This window comes from Mobula birostris, chromosome 6 (genome assembly GCF_030028105.1).
Source record: "Mobula birostris isolate sMobBir1 chromosome 6, sMobBir1.hap1, whole genome shotgun sequence".
In the NCBI taxonomy this organism is placed as follows: domain Eukaryota; kingdom Metazoa; phylum Chordata; class Chondrichthyes; order Myliobatiformes; family Myliobatidae; genus Mobula; species Mobula birostris.
In genome coordinates this window covers 136,038,937-136,062,503 of record NC_092375.1, presented here as the reverse complement: position 1 = coordinate 136,062,503, position 23,567 = coordinate 136,038,937, and the positions used below count along the sequence as shown (strand labels likewise).

Genomic DNA, 23,567 nt, shown 5'->3' with positions numbered 1-23,567 from the left:
CCGTTGCAATCTACAGACATGTGAATTTATAAGTCTAAGGGCTTGTAGAAAGAAGCTGTCCCGTAGCCGTTGGTCCTGACTTTAATGCTGCGGTACCGTTTGCCAGATGGAAGCAGCTGAACGGTTTCTGTTTGGGGTGACCGGTGTCCCCGATGATCTTCTAGGCCTTCTTTCTGCACCTGCTGCTATAAACGTCCTCAAACGGGTTAATTAATTATATTAGGACAGGGAATGATTAAGTGTCGTCTCCTGTTCTGCGCATTTCCTCGCACGATGTGTGCTAATATTACTCAGTGATTCTAACACGTTTTAGCTTTTATGGCGTATTCCTAATTGCATTTGAGAAGTGATAATAAAGCCCTGCATTCTGAATATTGAAGGTACTAGCACTTAGTAATTAGATAAGGAATTCCAGAATTTTATTAAAACAGAAATGAAGCTGGGCTGCACGGCTGGTGTGCGCCATCAGGTCCCTGGGCTGCACGGCTTTGTCGTACTCCCGAAGGAACTGGGTTTGTTGGATTTGGGAGGTTTGCCCCCCCACCAAACATCAATAGCCAGAAAATCCAACAGCATGCGGTTCTTAAAGAAATTCGGCTTATAAACAAACACCTGCTCTTTCTCCCATTGCCTGGGCAGGTCCATGTGATAAAAGTAACGAAGTTCTCTCTTAGGTCAAATATAATTTTGGTCTTCTAATGTCTTGTGTTTCTCTCTCTCTCACCGCCTCCCCCATTTAACCAGGAGAGAAGCAGCAGGGTACAATTTAATAATCAAATTTTCCCATCTGCTCGCTCCAAGTTCTCCCCTTCACATCTTTCCCTCACTTTTTTGTTGTTACTATTTTCTTCACTGCTTTGAGATTTTTTACTTCAGTTAATCCTAAACTTTAAATGCAATGGACTATGGGAAGGTTTGGTGGGATGTGGGCCAAGCACGGGGAACTGAAGGGCCTGATTCCATACTGTAATACTAACTCGCATCTCCCCAAGCAGATCCTTCACTACCAGTTGAAGGAAGGCCAGCAAGCCCCTGGTGGGCAAAGGCATCAAGGGTAACATCAAAATGCACTTGAAGAAATTCATGACATCTAAAACTGGGCAGGCACTGTGCTCAACACAGACACCTGGAGGAAATCTGTTCAAGAGGGAGTTGCGCTAAATGAGGGACCTCTGCTGTGTCGCAGAGAACAAGCAGCAGCTGCCAAAGGAGAGGCTGGACAACCAAAGGACCCAGCCACTAACCACAACCATTACTTATTCTTGCCCACGCTGCACCCCAGACTATGTGGATCCCAGATCACTTGAGTCGAGTGATCGCACTACTACTATTACTCCAAATGTCATGGGGTAATCTCTGTCTCTGGAACCTTTTTTTAAAAAAAAGAAATGGGGGGAGGGTATAAAAATGGAAACATATGCATCACCTTCCTTTATAAAAATACGTTTCTGGTTCATGGGGAGTGAATGCAATCTCCCAAGTGTTGACTCAACTACAAGTAGACATTATTCCTACTGATCTGTTACTTGAAGAAGCAAATCGACATGCAAGCTTGTGATAACTAGGGGAAGGAGCAAGAGAGATAATTTTTCCTTTATCTCTTTATTACTGTTATTCAAACCATCTTACCCTTACTTTTCAGTGTGGCTGATGGAATGTGAGAAAGCAGAAACACATGCAGTTATGTATGCAGTTATATATGCAAGAACTTACATCTGTGTGGGGCCTTTGACATAATAAAAGTCTCCCAAGGCCCTTTATAGGGAGATTAGGAAACAAAATTTGGCACCAACCACATTAGGAAATGTTTGGATAAATAGGCTAAAGTCTGATCATTTTTAGAAGTATTCTAAACTAGGAAAGAAAAAGTGAGTGTGAGAGCGTGCGCGCGCACTTAGCATAGCGGTTAGTGCAATGCTATACAGCGCCTGCAGTAAGGTCGGGGTTCCGTTCCGGCCGCTGTCTGCAAGGAGTTTGTACATTCTCTCCGTGACTGTGTGGGTTTCCTCTGGGTGCTCCAGTTTCCTGCCACATCGCAAAGATTATGGTTAGGGCTAGTGAGTCGTAGGCACGCTACGTCAGCACTGATGTGTGGTGACTCTGGCGGGCTGCCCAGCACATTCCGCACTGATTTGATGCAAACGGCGTATTTCACCGTATGTTTCAATGTACCTGTGACAAATAAAGCTAAACTCATCTCATAGACCTGATACAAGTGACAAAGTTGGATACAAGGTGGTGATGGAGGAATTTGAGCTCATATTAGGGATGGAAAGAAAAGCACATCATTTGCTAAGTGGGCCTGTACTCGGTGGAGTTTGGAAGAACAAGGCTGGAGCTCAGTGAAACCTATCAAATATAGAATGGTCTAGATCAGGGTTTCACAGCCTTTTGTTAGGCATGGACCCTTACCATCAACCACAGGCCCACGGACCTTTACCATCAACCACAGGTCCATGGACCTTTACCGTTAACCCCGGGTCCATGGACCCTTACCATTAACCCCGGGTCCATGGACCTTTACCATCAACCACAGGTCCATGGACCCTTACCATCAACCATAGGTCCATGGACCTTTACCATTAACCCCGGGTCCATGGACCTTTACCATCAACCACAGGTCCATGGACCTTTACCATTAACCCCGGGTCCATGGACCTTTACCATTAACCCCGGGTCCACGGACTTTTACCATCAACCACAGGTCCATGGACCTTTACCATTAACCCCGGGTCCATGGACCTTTACCATTAACCCTGGTCCAGAAAAAGTAGATGTGGGGAGGATGTTTCCTATAGTCTAGGACCAGAGAGCACAGCCTCATAATAAAGGGACATCCATTTAGAACAGGGATGAGGAAGAATTTCTTTAGCAAGAGGGTAATGATTCTGTGGAGTACATTGTCACAGACAGCTGTGCAGGCTAAGTCATTGAGTACATCAAAAGCTGAGGTTGATAGGTTCTTGATTAGTTAGGGTAAAGTTTACTGGGAGAAGGCAGGAGAATGGGATTGAGAGGAATAATAAATCAGCCATGTTAGAATGGTAGAACAGTCTCAATGGGCTGGATGGCCTAACTCTGATCTTATGTTTTATGGTTTAAATCTGATATTGATAATGGGACTGATACGGACTATTAACATACTTTGTCTTTAATATCTTTCTGAATCAAGAGTAACTGTATATCCAGTTTCACCCATGCTGGTTCCAGACATTCAGCAATTGTCCCCAGGTTACCTGTAATGAAATTGTTAAAGTCTTCCAGACTTACAACTAACTGCTGAACAGTGAAAGTAGCTTCTTGGACAGTGAGTATGATTAGGGAATTATTAAAGTGGTTATGAAGATGGGTATTCTGTGTTTGAATCAAAATGACTCAGCAGTTGAAATTAAATACAGAGTGAATTGTTTAATACATTTTAAAAAGCCCCAGGTGGATTAGATTCAAAGAAACCAATTAATTGACAACTGTCCTGATGAAGGGTTTCAGGCTGAAACGTCGACTGTGTACTCTTCTCCATAGATGCTGCCTGGCCTGCTGAGTTCCTCCAGCATTGTGTGAGTGTTGCTCGGATTTCCAGCAGCTGCGGACTTTCTCTTGTTTGAGAATTGACAGCTGTAACAAATGAACATTGAACAAAATGTTCTTACATTTTTATATCTCTGAAACTCTGGTAACATTTTTTCACATTTACATGAGACAAAGCCTTGAGTTACAAGGACAGGGGGAATCGGCTGGGGGCTTTTTTTCCCCTGGAGCATAAAAGAGGGTGTGGGGTGATTTTGTAGATTTTGTATACAATTATTAGGGATTATAGACAAGGTGGATGGGAGGAGTCTTAAACTAGAGGGCCTAGGTTCAAGGTGAAGGGGGACAATTTTAAATGGGACCTGAGGGGTGGCCTTTTTACACAGAACATGGTAGGATATAGAACAGGCTACCAGGGGAAATGGTAGGGGTGAGTACAATTACAAATTTAAAAGGCATTGGAACAGTTACGTGGATAGGAAAGATTTGGAGGGATACGGACAAACGCAGGTAAATGGGACTAGCACTGGTTGACAACTTGGTCGTCACAGACTAGCTCGGCCAAAGGGGCTATTTTCAAGGCAATACAATGCCTATAAAAAGAATTCACCCCCCCAGAAGTTTTCATGTTTTATTGTTTTACAACATTGAATCACAGTACATTTAATTTGTCTTTTTTGACTGATCAACAGAAAAGATTTTCATGTCAAGGTGAAAACAAATTTCTGCAAATTTGTTTAAATTTATTACAATTATTAAACACAAGTTAATTGATTGCATAATTACTCACCCCCTTCAAGTCAGTATTTAGTAGTTGCACCTTTGGCAGCAATTACAGCCTTCAGTCTGTGTAGGTAGGTCTCTATCAGCTTTGCACATCTGGACACTGCAATTTTTCCCCATTCTTCTTTACAAAACTGCTCAAGTTCTGTCTGATTGGGTGGGGATCATGAATGAACAACCCTTTTCAAGTCCAGCCACAGATTTTCAATTGGATTGAGGTCTGGACTCTGACTTGGCCACTCCAGGACATTAACTGTTGTTTTTAAGTCATTCCTGTGCAGCTTTGGCTTTATGCTTGGGGTTATTGTCTTGCTGGAAAACAAATCTCCCAAGTTGCAGTTCTCTTGCAGACTGCATCAGTTTTTCCTCTAGGATTTCCCTGTATTTTGTTGCATTCGTTTTACCCTCTACCTTCACAAGCCCTCCAGGGCTTGCTGCTGTGAAGCATCCCCACAGCATGATGCAGCCATCACCATGCTTCATGGTAGGGATGGTGTGTTTTTGATAATGTGCAGTGTTTGGCTTGCACCATTCATATCGTTTCGTCTGATGGCCGAAAAGCGCAATTTTGGTTTCATCAGACCACAGAACCTCCTTCCAGCCGACTTCAGATTCTCCCACATGCCTTCTGGCAAACTCTAGCCGTGACTTCATGTGAGTCTTTTTCAACAGTAGCTTTCTCCTTGCCTCCCTCCCATAAAGCTGTGACTGGTGAAACACGCGGGCAACAATTGCTGCACGCGCCATCTCAGCCACTGAAGCTTGCAACTCCTCCAGAGTGGGGGCCTCCCTCACTAGTCCCCTCCTTGCACCGTCACTCAGTTTTTGAGGATGGCCCGCTCTAGGCAGATTTACAGCTCTGCCGTATTCTTTCCATTTCTTGATGATTGACTTAACTGTACTCCAAGGGATATTCAGTGACTTGGCAATTTTCTTGTATCCATCTCCTGACTTGTGCTTTTCAATAACCTTCTCGCAGAGTTGGTTGGAGTGTTCTTTTGTCTTCATGGTGTAGTTTTTGTCGGGATACTGACTCACCAGTAGTTGGAGCTTCCAGATACAGGTGTAATTTTACTACAGTCAATTGAAACACCTTGACTGCACACAGGTGATCTTCATTTCACTAACGATGCGACTTCTGACAGCAGTTGGCTGCACCAGTGATGATCCGGGGAGGGCGGAGGTCGGGAGTCTCGGTTGCTGGGTGGTGGCTCTGGCTCTGGCTCTGAGTGGTGTGGGGATGTTGAGAATGGTGTGGGTTCAGGGAGGGGGAAGGATCTGGAAAAGGAACCGGAAATGCAGGGACAGGGTTCGGGCGAGGGCTGGTCAGCGGGGGCAGGTTGGAGTAAAGTTGTATCTAGATCTGGAAAACGCAGGAAGAAACATGATATTGGAATGATTTCAAGTGAAGGAGAGGAAGGGCGGGATTTTTAAAAGTAAAAAGAAAGCAGACTTCAAGGTATTGTTAAAATTTGACCCGGAATAGCCTTCTTCTCTCAGTCTACAGAGTTGACATTGGCTGGAGGGAATATAGATTGTACTCGTACTTCAGGAGGAGGGAATATGTTAATCGTTTGTAAGGATAAGAAGCAGTGAGAGAAGGCATCACGTTTGAAGACCTAATTTGGCAAAAAGATAGTATCTATGTTGCCTAATGGGAATAGAGGTGTTATAACGGGTGTTCCGGGTGGAGGTTTCGGTAGAAGAGGTTAAATCTCATTTATTGAGAAGCAAGTTAAAAGGAGGTAAAGGGATTGCAAGTAGTTAGAAATGGGTAAAGGATCGATTTATTTTGATGAGGTGAAGCTCCCTGATAAAGTTGGTTTGGGGTATGTTAGTTATAATGTATGAGCTTATATTCAGCCCCTGCTTAGATGTTACAAATATCAGAGATTTGGGCATGTTGCGACAGTATGTCGTGGGAAACTATGATGTAGTAAGTGTGGTGGAGAATAGAAGTATAAAGATTGTGAAGGTGTAAAGTTTAATTGTTGTAGTTGTGGAGGAGAACATAGTGCAGCTTATAGAGTATGTGAAATGCTTAAGGAGGCAGCTGGTTAACATATAGTTAGATGTCTCATGCAGAGGCCTTGCAAAAAGTTAAACCGATGTTGATAAAGTATTACCAATCAGAGAACAGACTTTGAAGTCTGTGGCTATATGTTGACATCACAGTTCTCTTACTAAAGATACTTTACTGGTGGATAAAATGAAGCTTGTGATGTTTATAACGGATGTGGTGAGTTGTACTAATTAGGCATCTAGTCGTACTGATAAAAATAAAATTGTGAAAGCTGTAGGTAAGGGTGGGTAAGGTATATTCGGGCTTCTATGAGATAGAGATTGGACTCCACAGAGCAGTAATAGTAGCCCTTTATTGTTTAATATTATGATTAATGATATTTTCTCTGAGATAGTTTCTGGGGTGGGTAAATCACTTTTTGCAGATGATGGAGCATTATGGATTCGAGGTGGAAATTTCAATTTAACTGTATATAGGATACAATTAGCAATTAATAAGGTCAAATAGATGGGGTTTTACTCTTTCAGTAGCTAAAACACAAGTATGTGTTTTACAACAGATATCTATAGACCTGCATTTGATTTGAAGTTATATGGTCAAACTCCTAAAAGTGTCAGTGGTAAGATTTATCGGCATGTGGCTGGATAATAAGCTGACTTGAAAGTAGCAGATCAGTAAAATAATTGATAAAGTTAGAAGGGCTTTAAATATCCTTGGGTGTCTATGTGGGTATTCTTGGAGTGCTACTCAAAAATCTCTGGCCATTTATATTTGTTTAATTAGATCTCTACTTGATTATGACAGTGTGGCCTATGGATCAGCTTCATCTTCAAATTTAAAATGTTTGGATGTGATGCAAGATCAGGCTTTAAGACTGTTGTGGTGCAGTGAGGTTGTCTCCTGTTTTGGCTTTACTGGCTGAAATGGGACAATTGAAGTTGTTGTTAATGTACTGGATTAATTTGAGGGGGCAGCGAAGTGATCACTCTGTTAAAAGTGTGTTGGAAGACTGTTGGGAACATCACAAGAAGAGTGTTTTTAGTCTTGGGTGGCTGGGTTCTTGTCACATGAGGAACGTGTGTTTGCTGGATTATGCAATATGTCCCACTGTTGCTTTCTTGGTAACCCCACCTTGGTTTTTCCCCCAGTAACTTTAGTTGATTTTGGATTGCATGATTTAATGAAGTCCAAGGATTCTGATATGCCTGAGGGTCTGTTAGTTCATCAATATGTTCAGGAAAATTATTGTGATATGTTAACCATTTTTTACTGATGGATCCAAAGACAATTTAACTGGGAATGTTGGTATGGCTGTTTTTGTGCCTGAGTTACAAGTAACAATAAAGACAAATCTTACTAACTGTTTATCAGTATATACTGCAGAATTGGTTGCCATCGCATTGGGCTCACAGTGGGTGGAGGAAATTTGTCCTTGCAAAGTTGTAATTTGTTCGGGTTCAAAACAGGTCATTCTAACAGTGGGCCAGATTTACTGCTGGAAGCTCTTCAAATTCTGTTTGTAAGTTTTGGTTTACATGTCTTAATGGGTCCTGCACATAGAGGTGATGAGGGGAATGTGCGGGTGAATTATTTAGCTAAAAAAAAAGCTGTTAGAAGTTCGACTGTGGATATAGACTTTCTACTTAGCAAATCAGAAACTAAGAAGTTGGGGGGGGCGGGCGCTAAGTATTAACAGATTATGGCAAGCCTTTCGGATAATGGCCAAAAGGGGAGACAGCTTTACAGAATACATCAACCCAAGAGTCTTATGGGAGAAGGGTGTAAAACAAGAAGGGAAGGGAATGTATTGACTCAACATAGAATTGGGCATACTATGCTTAATATTTCCTTGTATCTTGTTGGAAAGCATCACTCTGGGGTGCGTAGGTGTTGTCATCATTATGAAGCAGTTGAACACCTTTTACAATATGAAGTGTACAAGGTTGAAAGAAAGCAAATTTAGGCTGTACTACTATTTTTGGGGGTTGATAGTTTTCATTTAAAACTTTATTAAGTTATGGAAGTGATTTTAATTTAATTCACAATATTGTCTTTCGTTATTTACAATCTATAGGGCTTTTGGGGGTAAATTAGTTTTCACTTGATAAAGAACTAATGGGGGTTTTATTTCCCAACTCTCTACACCACACTCCAGTCCAATTGGTGGTGTAAATGCACCGTTAAGTTGGACTGCCAATCACCATTATAAGTCAGAAGAATTTATTTTGGGGTGTCATATTAAAGGGGGGGGGTGAATACTTATGGAATCAATTATTGTGTTTTACATTTGTAATTAATTCAGATCACTTTGTAGAGATCTGTTTTCACTTTTTCTGTTGATCAGTGTAAAAGTGACAAATTAAATCCACTGTGATACAATATTGTAAAGCAAAACATGAAAACTTCCAAGGGTGGGGGGAGGTGAATACCTTTTTTAGGCACAGTAACTCTTTGTACAACCGCAGATTTAAAACGGTTCTGTGTGAAATATGGACCTGGGATATATGTTAATTGTAACTAGGCAGATTGCTGAAGATGCATCACATTCCTTATCTCCCTCCCCACCCCCAGCGTCAACCACAATGGTCCCACAGCCTCATCTTTGACCATCCATGTGGACACAGTGCTCCTTCCTGCAGCCAAATGGAAAGCAGAATCTTCTGGACCCAGTTAGATGGTCTTAGACAGTTGGCCAGTCGGCTTGTTTTCTCCATCAGATATTTTAAAAACTAAATAAAAATGTTCAAAGATTTTTTTTGTTTCATAAATAGAAATGCAACTTTTTAATGCTTTTTTCCCCCCTCTTTGGTTAACACACAATCGTGTTCTGGAATTATCCAGCCAGAAACACTAGAGTTATCCTAACCGTAGTTTCACCTGTCAGACGTGGTGAGTATAGAACATAGAATAGTACAGCACAGCACAGTACAGGCCCTTCAGCCCACAATGTTGTGCTCACCCTCAAACCCTGCCTCCCATATAACCCCCCACCTTAAATTCCTCCATATACCTGTCTAGTAGTCTCTTAAACTTCACGAGTGTATCTGCCTCCACCACTGACTCAGGCAGTGCATTCCACGCACCAACCACTCTCTGAGTAAAAAACCTTCCTCTAATATCCCCCTTGAACTTCCCACCTCTTACCTTAAAGCCTTGTCCCCTTGTATTGAGCAGTGGTGCCCTGGGGAAGAGGCGCTGGCTATCCACTCTATCTATTCCTCTTATTATCTTGTACACCTTTATCATGTCTCCTCTCATCCTCCTTCTCTCCAAAGAGTAGAGCCCTAGCTCCCTTAATCTCTGATCATAATGCATACTTTCTAAACCAGGCAGCATCCTGGTAAATCTCCTCTGTACCTTTTCCAATGCTTCCACATCCTTCCTATAGTGAGGCGACCAGAACTGGACACAGTACTCCAAGTGTGGCCTAACCAGAGTCTTATAGAGCTGCATCATTACATCGCGACTCTTAAAGTCTATCCCTCGACTTATGAAAGCTAACACCCCATCAGCTTTCTTAACTACCCTATCTACCTGTGAGGCAACTTTCAGGGATCTGTGGACGCGTACCCCCAGATCCCTCTGCTCCTCCACACTACCAAGTATCCTGCCATTTACTTTGTACTCTGCCTTAGAGTTTGTCCTTCCAAAGTGTACCACCTCACTCTTCTCTGGGTTGAACTCCATCTGCCACTTCTCAGCCCACTTCTGCATCCTATCAATGTCTCTCTGCAATCTTCGACAATCCTCTACACTATCTACAACACCACCAACCTTTGTGTTGTCTACAAACTTGCCAACCCACCCTTCTACCCCCACATCCAGGTCGCTAATAAAAATCATGAAAAGTAGAGGTCCCAGAACAGATCCTTGTGGGACACCACTAGTCACAATCATCCAATCTGAATGTTCTCCCTCCACCATGACCCTCTGCCTTCTGCAGGCAAGCCAATTCTGAATCCATCTGGCCAAACTTCCCTGGACCCCATGCCTTTTGACTTTCTGAATAAGCCTACCGTGTGGAACCTTGTCAAATGCCTTACTAAAATCCATATAGATCACATCCACTGCACTACCCTCATCTATATGCCTGGTCACCTCCTCAAAGAACTCTATCAGGCTTGTTAGACATGATCTGCCCTTCAGAAAGCCATGCCTGCTGTCCCTGATCAGACCATGATTCTCTAAATGCCCATAGATCCTATCTCTAAGGATCTTTTCCAACAGCTTTCCCACCACGGACGTAAGGCTCACTGGTCTATAATTACCCGGACTATCCCTACTACCTTTTTTGAACAAGGGGACAACATTCGCCTCCCTCCAATCCTCCGGTACCATTCCCATGGACAACGAGGACATAAAGATCTTAGCCAGAGGTTCAGCAATCTCTTCCCTCGCCTCGTGGAGCAGCCTGGGGAATATTCCATCAGGCCCCGGGGATTTATCCGTCCTAATGTATTTTAACAACTCCAACACCTCCTCTCCCTTAATATCAACATGCTCCAGAACATCAACCTCACTCATATTGTCCTCACCATTATCAAGTTCCCTCTCATTGGTGAATACCGAAGAGAGGTATTCATTGAGGACCATGCTCACTTCCACAGCCTCCAGGCACATCTTCCTACCTTTATCTCTAATTGGTCCTACCTTCACTCCTGTCATCCTTTTGTTCTTCACATAATTGAAGAATGCTTTGGGGTTTTCCTTTACCCTAATCACCAAGGCCTTCTCATGCCCCCTTCTTGCTCTTCTCAGCCCCTTCTTAAGCTCCTTTTTTGCTTCCCTATATTCCTCAATAGACCCATCTGATCCTTGCTTCCTAAACCTCATGTATGCTGCCTTCTTCCACCTGACTAGATTTTCCACCTCACTTGTCACCCATGGTTCCTTCACCCTACCATTCTTTATCTACCTCACCGGGACAAATTTATCCCTAACATCCTGCAAGAGAGCTCTAAACATCGACTACATGTCCATAGTACATTTCCCTGCAAAAACATCATCCCAATTCACACCTGCAAGTTCTAGCCTTATAGCCTGTTAATTTGCCTTTCCTCAATTAAACATTTTCCTGTCCTCTCTGATTCTATCCTTTTCCATGATAATGCTGAAGGCCAGGGAGTGGTGGTCACTGTCCCCCAGATGCTCACCCACTGAGAGATCTGTGTCCTGAGCCGGTTCATTACCTAGTACTAGATCTAGTATGGCATTCCCCCTAGTTGGCCTGTCCACATACTGTGACAGGAATCCGTCCTGGACACACTTAACAAACTCTGCCCCATCTAAACCCTTGGAACTACTCAGGTGCCAATCAATATTAGGGAAGTTAAAGTCACCCACGATAACAACCCTGTTATTTTTGCATTTTTCCAAAATCTGCCTCCCAATCTGCTCCTCTGTATCTCTGCTGCTACCGGGAGGCCTACAGAATACCCCCAATAAAGTAACTGTTCCCTTCCTTTTCCTGACTTCCACCCATACTGACTCAGGACTGGTTATAACTCTGGTGTAGCCACCTCTTCTTAACAAACCTCAGCTCCCACCCCCACACCTAACACCCAAGCAAAATGTGTTTATTAATTCAATACCTGACAGCTGTATGGGATATCAAATATCTGGAGATGATAGTGTCATGTGTGACGCCAAGCAGAGCTACTGGAAGGATGATGCTAATGAGAGAGATAATGGAAGACAATGGAGAAACATTCAAAATGCCAATAAGAGAGAAGAGAGAGATTAATGACAAAGAAACACAATTCAGATATTGACAGACCATTTGCTTTGAACCTGAACTGTTTGAAGTTTGATGGACAGGTGATACCCCAGCAGGGGGATAAAAACAACAGGTTTGCTAAGGCATGACATGCCATGAGACCCTGGAAAGAGCAGTTTGCCCCCACAAGTTGGTGGAAGTTTGGAGGACCGGTTCGCGGGAACCGATCAGAGGCTCACAGGGTGTAAAGGTACGATTGGTGGGAATCTGGGGTGTGTATCCTCCCTTGCCTGGGTGCCAGGTTCACTGCGAAAGAAAGATCGTATCCGGAATGGAGGGGTCACAGTTGGTGACCACAGTGGGATTAGAAGACATAAAAAAGTCTGCCTGAAACCAACTGCATCTCTCACTCTCTCTCTCTCTCTCTCTCTCTCTCCCCTCCCCCCCCCCCCTCAACAGTACAACAACAGTGACTACTTCGAACTGCACTAAACTGAACTGAACTCTGCTTCACCTAAGACTGATCATTTTACCCCTAGGCTGTGATAGAGCTTGATTGATTCCTATTACCCTAGTTCTGTGTATATGTGTGTATTATCATTGTATATCCTTACGATTAGTGTACTGTATTCCTTATTTCTTTAATAAAACTTTATTAGTTCCTAGTAATCACAGACTCCAACGAGCGTTCCATTTCTGCTGGTTTGGCAACCCAGTTATGAGGTACGTAACATAAGTGGGGATCTCATCTGGGATTTTGAATGCCAAAATTGGGACTGGGTAAATTGATTGGGTTAAAATTCCCAAAAGAAAAAAAAAGAGGGCAAACAGCAGAAATGGAGATTGAGGAATTTCTAAAGTCGCCAACCTTGGAGGCATTAGAGGGTGCCAGGAAATCAGAATTGGCGACTGTTGCCAAACAGTTGAATCTTTTTAAGGGGAAGCCGACAATGAGGAGAGCGGAGATGCACAGAGCTATCATTGAACATTGTGTATCTAAAGGTGTGTTTCCCCACGGGGAGCTGGAGGTGGTGTCTATGAGCAAACCTGGTGGAGAGGCAGTGCAGCTGCAGATGGAAAAATTAAGACTCGAGCACGAGTTCCGAGTACAGCAGCTAGAATGGGAAGAGAGAGAGAAGCAGAAGGAACGGGAGTTTGAGCTGGAGAAGTTAAGGATGACGCTAGAGAGGGGCCAAATGCTGATCCAAAGTGGAGGGTTCAGGGCGACCCAGGAAGTTAGTTTGGTTCCCCCATTTGAGGAGGCTGATGTTGATCGGTACTTTCTGTATTTTGAAAAAGTCGCTGCAAGTCAGGACTGGCCGAGGGATAAGTGGGCTGTTTTGCTTCAGAGCGTACTTAAGGGGAAGGCTCAGCAAGCTTACTCGGCGTTGTCAGCAGAAGATGCCCGGAGGTATGATGTGGTGAAAGAGGCTATACTCAGGATTTGAGAGTTGGTCCCGGAGGCATACCGGCAAAGGTTGCACGTGAGATGCAGATGTGTTGTGAGTGTTGGTGCGCCTCAAAAGGGGTCACTGGGAATTATGACAGACTGCTACAGCTAATACTGATTGAGCAATTTAAAGGTTGTGTCCCTGAAGATATGAGGCCCTATCTAGATGAGACAGAGGCAGAACCCTTAGCCGCAACTGCTAAGTTAGCGGATGAGTACGCGTTAACACACAAAGCAAAGTTTACCCCGAGTAAGAGCTACCAGGAGGGTAGTCGAGAGGGTGGAGAAAGTCCACTGGAAAAGCCAGAAAGTAAGCCTGGGACTAGTGAGAAGGATAAGGAAGACAGGAAGAAGTTTGGTAGGAAGTCTCCTGGGGTTGTATGCTATAATTGTGGGAAAGCCGGTCACATTGCGTCCAGGTGATTTGCCCCAAAGAAGGAGACGGGGAAAGGAAAAATGACAACTTCGACCGACTGTATTGAGCCGGCAAACAAACCGCTAGGGGAGAAGAGGTCTGATAGAGTTCAGGAAGGGCGCGAGAAGTTTATTTCAGCCAGATTGCTGTCGGTGAAGGAGGGATCAAGTCCAGTTCCAGTACGGATCTGGAGAGACACTGGGACTTGTCAGTCATTGATCTTAATGAGGGTGTTAGACTTTAGTTCAGAGACCGAGACTGGGGAAGTCAGTGTGATAAAAAGCATTAGGAAAGGGACTGAAGCAGTACCTTTGCACCAGATACACCTAAAAAGTGACTTGGTCTCCGGACTGGTCACGATAGGAGTGAGGCGCGAATTACTGATGGGAGACGTGGAGATGTGTACCCAGCAGTAAAGCCGACGAGCAAGTCTGCCAGGATTGAGGACCCGCCCATGGACTCACAGGTTTATTCCGTTTGCGCAGTAACTCGGCGCATGTCCAGAAAGGCTGCCAAAGCGAATGTAGATTTAGCTGAGACGTTTTTACCAGCCTTGTACCAGGAGGGGTTAGAAAGTGAGAAGAAGGAGCATAGTGGAGCGGAAGGAAGTGAGAGAGTTGAGGCAGATTTATCATTAGCAAGGAAGGAATTTGTACAGGCACAGGAGACGAGGAGCTGATGGTTTTGACAGAGACAGCTCTCTCCGAAGCAGAAATAAAAAGGGAACCAGTGGGCTATTACTTGAAGGAGGGAGTACTGATGAGGAAGTGGAGACCAAGTACCGTGCCCGCAGATGAGGAGTTGGGGGTGGTACACCAGGTGGTAGTGCCAAAAATTTATGGGGACAAGAGTTTTAACCTGGCCCACAAGATACCCCTGAGTGGACATTTCGGGGTGAGGAAAACAGTTGATAGAATTATGAAAGAGTTTTACTGGCCAAACATGAGGAAGGATATTATTGAGTATTGTAGACATAAGCGGACACAGTTAATGCATATTGATATGTTAAAAGCTTACCACGATAAGAAAGCAGACCTAGTTGGTGTTATCACAAAAATAAATGAGGCTGGGGTTCCAAATAATAAGGGGAAAACCCATTTTGAAAAGATAAATATGGTGCTGACCAGATTGGAGAACTCTATTGTTTTGGCCAACTTTGCTGATAAGGTCTCTCACTTAACCCCTGAACAGAGCGAGCTGCTGATAAAGCTAATTAACCAGCATGCAGATGTATGTCCGGATGTACCGAAGCGATGCAAGGGGACGGTACATGATGTTGTCATGACATCAGATCAACCTATTAAGCAACACCCCTATAGGATGAACATGGAGTAGGGCAAGCTAGTGGAGAAAGAAATTGAACACATGCTAGCCACAGGTATTATTAGGCCATCCAAATCGGTCCCGAAACCCGATGGGAGCATACAATTCTGTACAGATTACACAAAGGTGACACCATCACAAAAACTGATGCTTACCCCATCCCAAGGGTAGACGATTGCATCGATAAAGTGGGGAGGGCTAAGTACATCACAAAGATCAATTTGCTGAAAGGGTACTGGTGTGTTCCTTTAACCGACCGGACTAGAGAAATCTCAGCATTTGTCACTCCATCCAGGTTATATGAGTATAATGTTTTACCTTTTGTCATGAAAAACACCCCAGGGACCTCCCAAAGGATGATTAATTCAGTGATAAAAAGGTTAAAGAACGCAGAAGCGTATATTGACAATTTAGTGGTCTGGAGTGACACGTGGGAGGAGCACATTGTGGCGGTAGAGGAACTGTTTAAACGGCTGTCTGAAGCCAACCTGACAGTGAACCTCGCGAAAAGTGAGTTCGGCCACGCTAAGGTCACTTATCTGGGGTATGTGGTAGGACAGGGGCAGCTGGCACCGATGCAGGCTAAGGTGCAGGCTATCTCTGACGTTCCCATCCGATGGAAAAGAGAGCCCTGAGAAGGTTCTTGGGGATGGTGGGGTACTATCGGAAGTATTGCGAAAACTTTGTGCATATTACCCTCCCTCTTGCTAAGCTCTTGCCGAAGAATGTGAAGTTTGTGTGGAATGACCTTTGTCAACAAGCATTCGAGAGTCTGAAGGTGATTCTGTGTCACCACCCTGTATTGAATGCGCCTGACTTTTCAAAACCCTTCTCCCTAGCAACAGATGCTAGCGACGAAGCGGCCGGGGCGGTGCTGTTGCAGACAGACAAAGAGGAAATTGAACACCCAGTGGCTTATTTTTCTAAGAAGTTTAATGTCCATCAGAGAAATTATTGCACTGTGGAGAAGGAATTACTGGCAATCATACTGGCATTACAACATTTTGAGGTTTATATTTGTCTGGCATGGAAACCACTGATAATTTACACTGATCACAATCCATTAGTGTTTTTGGCCACAATGAAGGATAAAAACAAATGCTTATTAAGTTGGAGCCTGGTATTACAGGAATTTGACATTAAGATAAAACATATAAAAGGAACTGACAATGTGATTGCTGATTGTCTGTAAAGGTGTTAAAACTTAAAGTTCTCTGTATTAGCCGAATAGCTGATGACTACCTGTATATTAGTGTGTATCTAATAATGTGCATTCATGTCCATAATTTTTACCCCGGTAAAAATCCTTTTAAGGATGGGGGTGTCATGTGTGATGCCAAGCAGAGCTACCGGATGGATGATGCTAATGAGAGAAATAACGGAAGACAATGGAGAAACATTCAAAATGCTAATAAGAGGGAAGAGAGAGATTAATGAGAAAGAAACACAATTCAGATATTGACAGACCGTTTACTTTGAACCTGAACTGTTTGAAGTTTGGTGGACAGGTGATACGCCAGCAGGGGGATAAAAACAGCAGGTTTGCTAAGGCACGATACGCCATGAGACCCTGGAAAGAGCAGTGTGCCCCCACAAGTTGGTGCAAGTTTGGAGGACCGGTTCGCGGGAACCGATCAGAGGCTCACAGGGTGTAAAGGTATGATCAGTGGGAACCTGGGGTGTGTGTCCGCCCTTGCCTGGGTGCTGGGTTCACCGCGAAAGAACGATCGTATCCGGAACGGAGGGGTCACAGTCGGTGACCACAGCGGGATTAGAAGACATAAGAAGGTCTGCCTGAAACCATCTGCATCTCTCTCTCTCTCTCTCTCTCTCTCCCCCCCCCAACAGTACAACAGCAACTACTTCAAACTGCACTAAACTGAACTGAACTCTGCTTCACTTGAGACTGATCATTTTACCCCTAGGCTGCGATAGAGCTTGATTGATTCCTATTACCCTAGTTCTGTGTATATGTGTGTATTATCATTGCTAACCTATTACATTTATATCCTTACGATTAGTGTACCGTATTACTTATTTCTTTAATAAAACTTTATTAGTTCCAGTAATCACAGACTCCACCGAGCGTTCCATTTCTGCTGGTTTGGCAACCCAGTTACGGGGTACGTAACAATAGAAACTGGAGTCCTTAACTGGAGCCAAGAAACAATGGTCTAATTAAGATGGACTGTAATCTCTGTAATAAGCAAAATAAACACACATATTTACTACATTATAGTTTTATAACAAAAGGACCTGTCAAATAGATTTAGACATTTTCAAATTGAGAACTGATTGTTTTCTTCGGGAACGAAGTGGTGGATGAGCTTCGTACTCCGTACATCATTCACTAGTTATGTCACATTCTTTCAAGGAGTCTTTACAACTTGTTCTCAGTATTATTTTTATTATTTGCGTCTTTGCTCTTTGCATATTGGCCATCAGTTACTGATTACAAGGTTCATTTTATTGTCAAAGTATGCATGTGCAGTACAACTCTGATATTTGTCCATGAAGTACAGATGAAAAAAATAAAAGATTCAAAACTCAGCCCCCAGAATCCCCCACCCCTCCCCACAGGTAAAAACAGCAACAATAACAATTCCCGATTCCCCTCCTCACAGAAAAAAAACGTCAATTACACTTCCCCCACCAAAAACCAACAATAACAATCCCTAACCCCCTCCATAGGGAAAAAACACCAAACAACAATCCCTGACCCCCCACAAGAAAAACAACAACAATAACAATCCCAAGCCCCCTCCCTACAGAAGAAAGCAGCAATAAAAATCCTGATCCCCTCTCCCACAGAAAAAAACACAGCAACAATAAAAAATCCCAGTCCCCCCACTCACAGAAAAAAAAGACAGTGGCAGTAGCAACTCACCCCCCAAACTCCTGCTCCGCAGAGAATAAAGGCAGCGAGTAACTGTCTTGCTTGGGAAAAACGAACAGGAATAGTGGCATCAACACACACACCTTACAGATGACCCACCCACTAATCAGCCACAAGAAAGAAAATACTGAGAAACTGAAGGGGATCAATATAAAGTACAGTCCAAACACATAAATCTCAGAACATTGAACAATCCTTCCATGACACAGAACTCACACCTGGTCCGAAGAGTGGCCTCCATTGCTGACCCTCTGGCCCCCGTTGGGGGCGGTCGTCGAACTTCTGGCTTCTGTCAGGAGTGCTTGCTGACCGGATCCAAACAGCTTCACCTCGATGTTTCAGTCTTCCTCACTGCTTTGAGATGGAGTTGTTCGTGACCCTGCGTCACCTTTGGTTTTCTCCACGAGGCTGCTGTCCGGACATAGTACAGAGCTGGATCCTTCGATCGAGATCCAAGCTGTATGGCACAGGCACCAACAGTTTCAGAAAGAACAAGCAGAAGGTGTAGAAATAATTTAAAAGATCTGCGATCTGGGAGATGTCACCCAAGGAATCATTGTTTGCTAAGGAATCATTGTTTGCTGATGCTGTCTTGACCAGATAATATATTTGCTGCATATAGTTGTTTGTAAATTCTGTTGCATTTCTTTATTTTATAAATAAAAATGAATCTCAAGGTAGTACAGTGGATTCTGGTTAATTGGGCCATCAGTTAATCAGGACAGACACTTATTTGGGACAACTCTTAAAGAACAAAATCAAATTGAGAAAATAGCCGTGATCCATTTGTTTATTTGGGATATAATGCCACTGAATTGGGCCAGGAGAGTGTTGCTGAACAGTTTGTAAGTAGCATCAGCCGCGTGCACACGTGGCCATGGGACATTACACCGTGCTTTTGCAAACAGTTTTTAAATAGCACAATTTGTATGTCTTTGTGTTCAGAAAGCAGTGTTCCTTGTCACTGATAGCTGGCAAGAAATAAGCAGTAAAACAATTCAGAACTGTTTTGCTAACTGTGGTTTCAAGCATTTAGGCTTGTAGATGCCAGAAATGGCTGGGAGTGAAAATGAATTAATTTATTTCATTAATTTAAGTCAGGAACTACAAAGGATTTGGAAGTATCAATATTCTTGAATATTACAATGAAAATGAAGAGTTGGAAGGTACATTCATTAAAAGGATTGTACGAAGGCAGTTCATGATCTATATAAGGTGCCTGAGCTGATTTTGTTCATTTACAGTCCATCGGAAGAATATGGCAGCATTCACTGGATGATACTATTAGGAACCAATATACAGTTTTATAGTACTGCAATAACATTGGTATTGTTCTAATTTGTTCTGTATTTAATTTAAATACATAATTGTTAAATGGTAGCTTGCCTTTTTTTTATACCTTTTTAACTATTTCTGTGAAACTTCTAATTGGGACAGCTGCTTAAATGAGCCAAAATGTACTGGTCCCAAGGTGTCCCAGTTAATCTGAATCCATTGTGTATGATAACATATATGTAACTTGATAACACATTTAATTTTGATCTCTTACCAGGAGCTATAAGTCTCGTTGACAGTTCTGTGAGCAACCCAGGAGTGTATCTTTTATTCTCATTTTGTTTGTTGTAGGTGAGGGGAAAGGTTATGATGTCTGTCAGGGGTGGGGGTGGAATTGGTGGGAAGAAAAAATATCTGTAGGAATGCGTCCAACTAAATTTGACAGCAATAGTTCTTGCATTCAGCAGGCCTGCACTTAGACCTTTAAGTGGGAACAAGAATAAGTATATGTTCTGGGACCCGAGTTATCTCTTGCTCCTTCTGGATCCACATCAGTGTAAATCTAAAGAGATTCTGGGGGAGTAGCAATCCCTGTGAAAGCAGATGCTCAAGGCCAGTACATTCAGATGGAACACATGCCAGCCCTGTCCAGAGAGCCCTTGAGTTTTCAATGGGCCTTATCAACCCCACAGGTATAAGATTTGCACAATGAAACTAGTTGTAATGAGGTGGGTGGTTAGCTGAAATTACAACAAAAGTCCATCAGATTGGAAAGTCCTGTCATATATCTGTTTATAGATGTCCCTTGAATTGCTGACAAACTTAACCATTGCAAAGACCCAGAAATATGTAGTAACTGGCACACTAAAATCTTAACTTTTAGGTGAGTTGAAACTCCTTTTTCCTCAGCAACGGAGAAGTGAGCGAGCTGGAATTTGTAACAGGTGACCTATCCAATATTTCCTGCTTGTGTCCTGTGATGAAGATGAACATCAACCCCATTTTGATTCCTTCCCTTATCCATTTAAAATGTATCACAAATGGTGTCTGTGCTCACACCAGGACCTACCAAGGATCGTTTGTGAAATATCTTTAAGGGAACTAGGATGTTCCTTTGATATCAGAAACAAGAGAAAATCTGCAGATGTTGAAAATTGAAGCAATACACACAAGATGCGGGAGGAACTCAGCAGGCCAGGCAGCATATTTGCAAAAGAGCAAACAGTTGATGTTTTGGGCTTTGAATGGCAGTGAGGGAGGTGGTGTAGGGGCAGGTGTAGCACTTAGAAACATAGAAAACCTACAACACAGTACAGGCCCTTCAGCCTACAAAGCTGTGCCAAACATGTCCTTACCTTAGAAATTACTTAGGGTTACCCATTGCCCTCTACTTTTCTAAGCTTCATGTACCTATCCAGGAGTCTCTTAAAAGACCCTATCATATCCGCCTCCACCACCGTCGCCGGTAGTCCATTCCACGCACTCACCACTCACTGTGTAACAAACTTACCCCTGACATCTCCTTTGTACCTACTTCCAGGCATCCTAAAACTATGCCCTCTCGTGCGAGCCATTTCAGCTCTGGGAAGAAGCCTCTGACTATCCACATGATCCATGCTTCTCATCATCTTATACACCCCTATCAGGTCACTTCTCATCCTCCGTCGCTCCGAGGAGAAAATGCTGAGTTCACTCAACCTGTTCTTATCCATACTTGTTCCACTTGTAAGGATTAGTGCCAGGAGGGAGATAGTGGGGAGGATTGAATGGACAAGCAAAAAGTGGGGGGAAGAAAAGATGTGTTTGGTGGTTGGATCCCATTGAAAATGGTGGAAGTTACAAAGAATTATGTGCTGGACGCCGAGACCGGTGGGGTGGTAGGTGAGGACAAGAGGAACCGTATCACTGGTGGGTTGGGGGAGGACAAATGTGGGCAAAATGGAAGAGATACTGGTGAGGGCAGCATTGATGGTGGAGGAAGGGTAGCCCCTTTCTTTGAAGGAGGCTTTTAGTTCTGGAATGAAAAGCCTCATCCTGAGAGCAGATGCTGTAGAGACAGGGGATTTGAGAGAAGGTGGTGGCATTTTTACAATCAACAGGATGGGAAGGGGTATAGTCCAGGTAGCTGTGAGAGTCAGTGAGTTTATAAAAGATCATTAGGTAAGCTGTCTCCAGTGATCGAGACAGAGAGATCGAGAAAGGGGAGGGAGGTGTTGGAAATGGACCAAGTAAATTTGAGGGCCTGGTGGAAGTTGAAGACAAAGTTGATGAAGTTAACGAGCTCCGCATGGGTCAGGAAACAGTGTCGATGCAGTCATTGATGCAACTTTGGTATAACTGGCCTGAGAACAGCAAACCCATATTACTCTGGTTTGCTGGCCAGTAAACAAAAGGAATTCATTGTTATTTCCACCACAGTATCGTTGGAAGAAACTCCCATAGCTTGCAGAAGTCTGAAAAATAGCAATCAAAATCTAATGAGTTTCAGATCATGTACTGTGTGAACACATTGGAATACATAGTAAAACACTTCCAGCATCTCATGCAGTTGGAGCAATGGGGTGGCAAATTTTGCCCCCAGAAATATGTTAACCATATGCTGTGTTGGAGAGGTACAAATACCCCATCAAATTGAGGGCCTTCAGACCTCCATTTGATTTGTGTCATTCCATTGTTTAATTTGTACAAATGGAATCTTTTTCTTTGCCTTCTCCAGTTATGAGCTTTCTCCTGTTGCACATAAACTCAGCACAGAAAGTTAAGCTAGTCAATCTGTCAGATCAAATCTAGAATAGCAACCATTATTACATGAGGTAACATATTTCCTAGAGAATTGTTTATAGTTTTCCTTACTTTCCCTTTTATTCTCTCATTTAATGGAATATTCTTTTCCCTGTCTTTGGAGAGGGTTCAGGGAAGATTCACAAGACTGATTCCAGGAATGAAAGGGTTACTGCACGAGGAACACCTGGCAGCTCTTGGGCTGTATTCCCTGGAGTTCAGGAGAATGAGGGGGGACCTGATAGAAACATTCCGAATGCTAAAGGCCTCAACAGATTAGATATTGCAAAGTTATTTCCCATGGTAGGAGATTCTTGGACAAGAGGGCACAGCTTCAGGATTGAAGAACATCCATTTAGAACAGAGATGCGGAGAAATTACTTTAGTCAGAGGGTGATAAATCTGTGGAACTTGTTGCCACGAGTGGCTGTAGAGGCCAAGTCATTAGGTGTATTTAAGGCAGAGATAGATTGGTTCTTGATTAGCTAGGGCATCAAAAGGTATGGGGAGAAGGCAGGGGAGTGGGGATGACTGGAAGAATTGGATCAGTCCATGATTGAATGGTGGAACAGACTCGATGGGCCAAATGGCCTAATTCTGGTCCTATATCTTATGGTCTTTGTTACTAGTTCTATACCCTAGTTGATTCTGTTACCCTTTCATAAATCTAATTTCCATCTTTCTTAAGTCTTACTATTGGTCTCAATAGTCAATTAATTCCCTGCTGCCCCAAAAATTTTCATTTGAGCTGAAGTCTGCAGTAAATTGTCTTGCGTTATCCGTGGTGCGATGTCTCACTCTAGGAAGATCTGCACCAAGAATTGCGAGCAAAAGGAGGATAGAGGAGATTTGATCCTCTTTACCATTTACTAAAATCATGGCTGAATTTCACTTTTCACCCAGTCCTTCCTAATTCCATAACAATCCGCAAATCTGTTGAGCTAAAGTTTGTATATGTGCATTATCCAACTATCCATACAGAACTCAAAATAAGCATAGGGAACAGAAGCAGTAAGCTCCTTGTGCTTGCTCTGCCTTTCAACATGATCATGGCTAATCTTCTACCTCAGTATCACTGTTCTTCACTAGACCCAGATCCCATAACTCCTTTAGTATTTCGATATCCATTTATCTGTGTCAAGTATACTCTGCAAAAGAATCTCCAGATCTCTCTTGGATAGGGAATTCCTTAGGTTCAATACCTTCTAAGTGAAGAAATTTCTTCTCTGTTTGAACGGCTGACCCTATAATTTGACATTGCGAATCTTGGACTCAAGACATATCAGCAAAGGAAAATATCAACATCACGTCTCTCTTGTCAAATCTCATTAAAAATTTGTATATATCAACAGGATCCTCTCATGACCTTCTCCCCCA

At 43.2% G+C, this 23,567-nt stretch overlaps 1 protein-coding gene across 2 annotated transcripts in view; it reads right to left on the bottom strand.

The window, feature by feature from the left end:
- Positions 1 to 17,793: 17,793 nt before the first annotated feature.
- Positions 17,794 to 23,567, bottom strand: part of LOC140199899 (putative methyltransferase DDB_G0268948) — a 39,207-nt gene continuing 33,433 nt past the window's right edge. Inside the window, exons 6-7 of one of the 2 annotated variants that reach the window (XR_011886520.1) lie at positions 19,684 to 21,862; positions 17,794 to 18,591 (exon numbers count right to left, since the gene is read on the bottom strand). Coding sequence is in view for 1 of the 2 variants with exons in the window: in XM_072262403.1 (XP_072118504.1) it covers positions 21,772 to 21,862 (91 nt within the window). In the remaining variant the exon portion in view is untranslated. Of the gene's footprint in view, positions 21,863 to 23,567 lie in introns of both variants that reach the window. The other variant, XM_072262403.1, reaches the window with a different exon arrangement.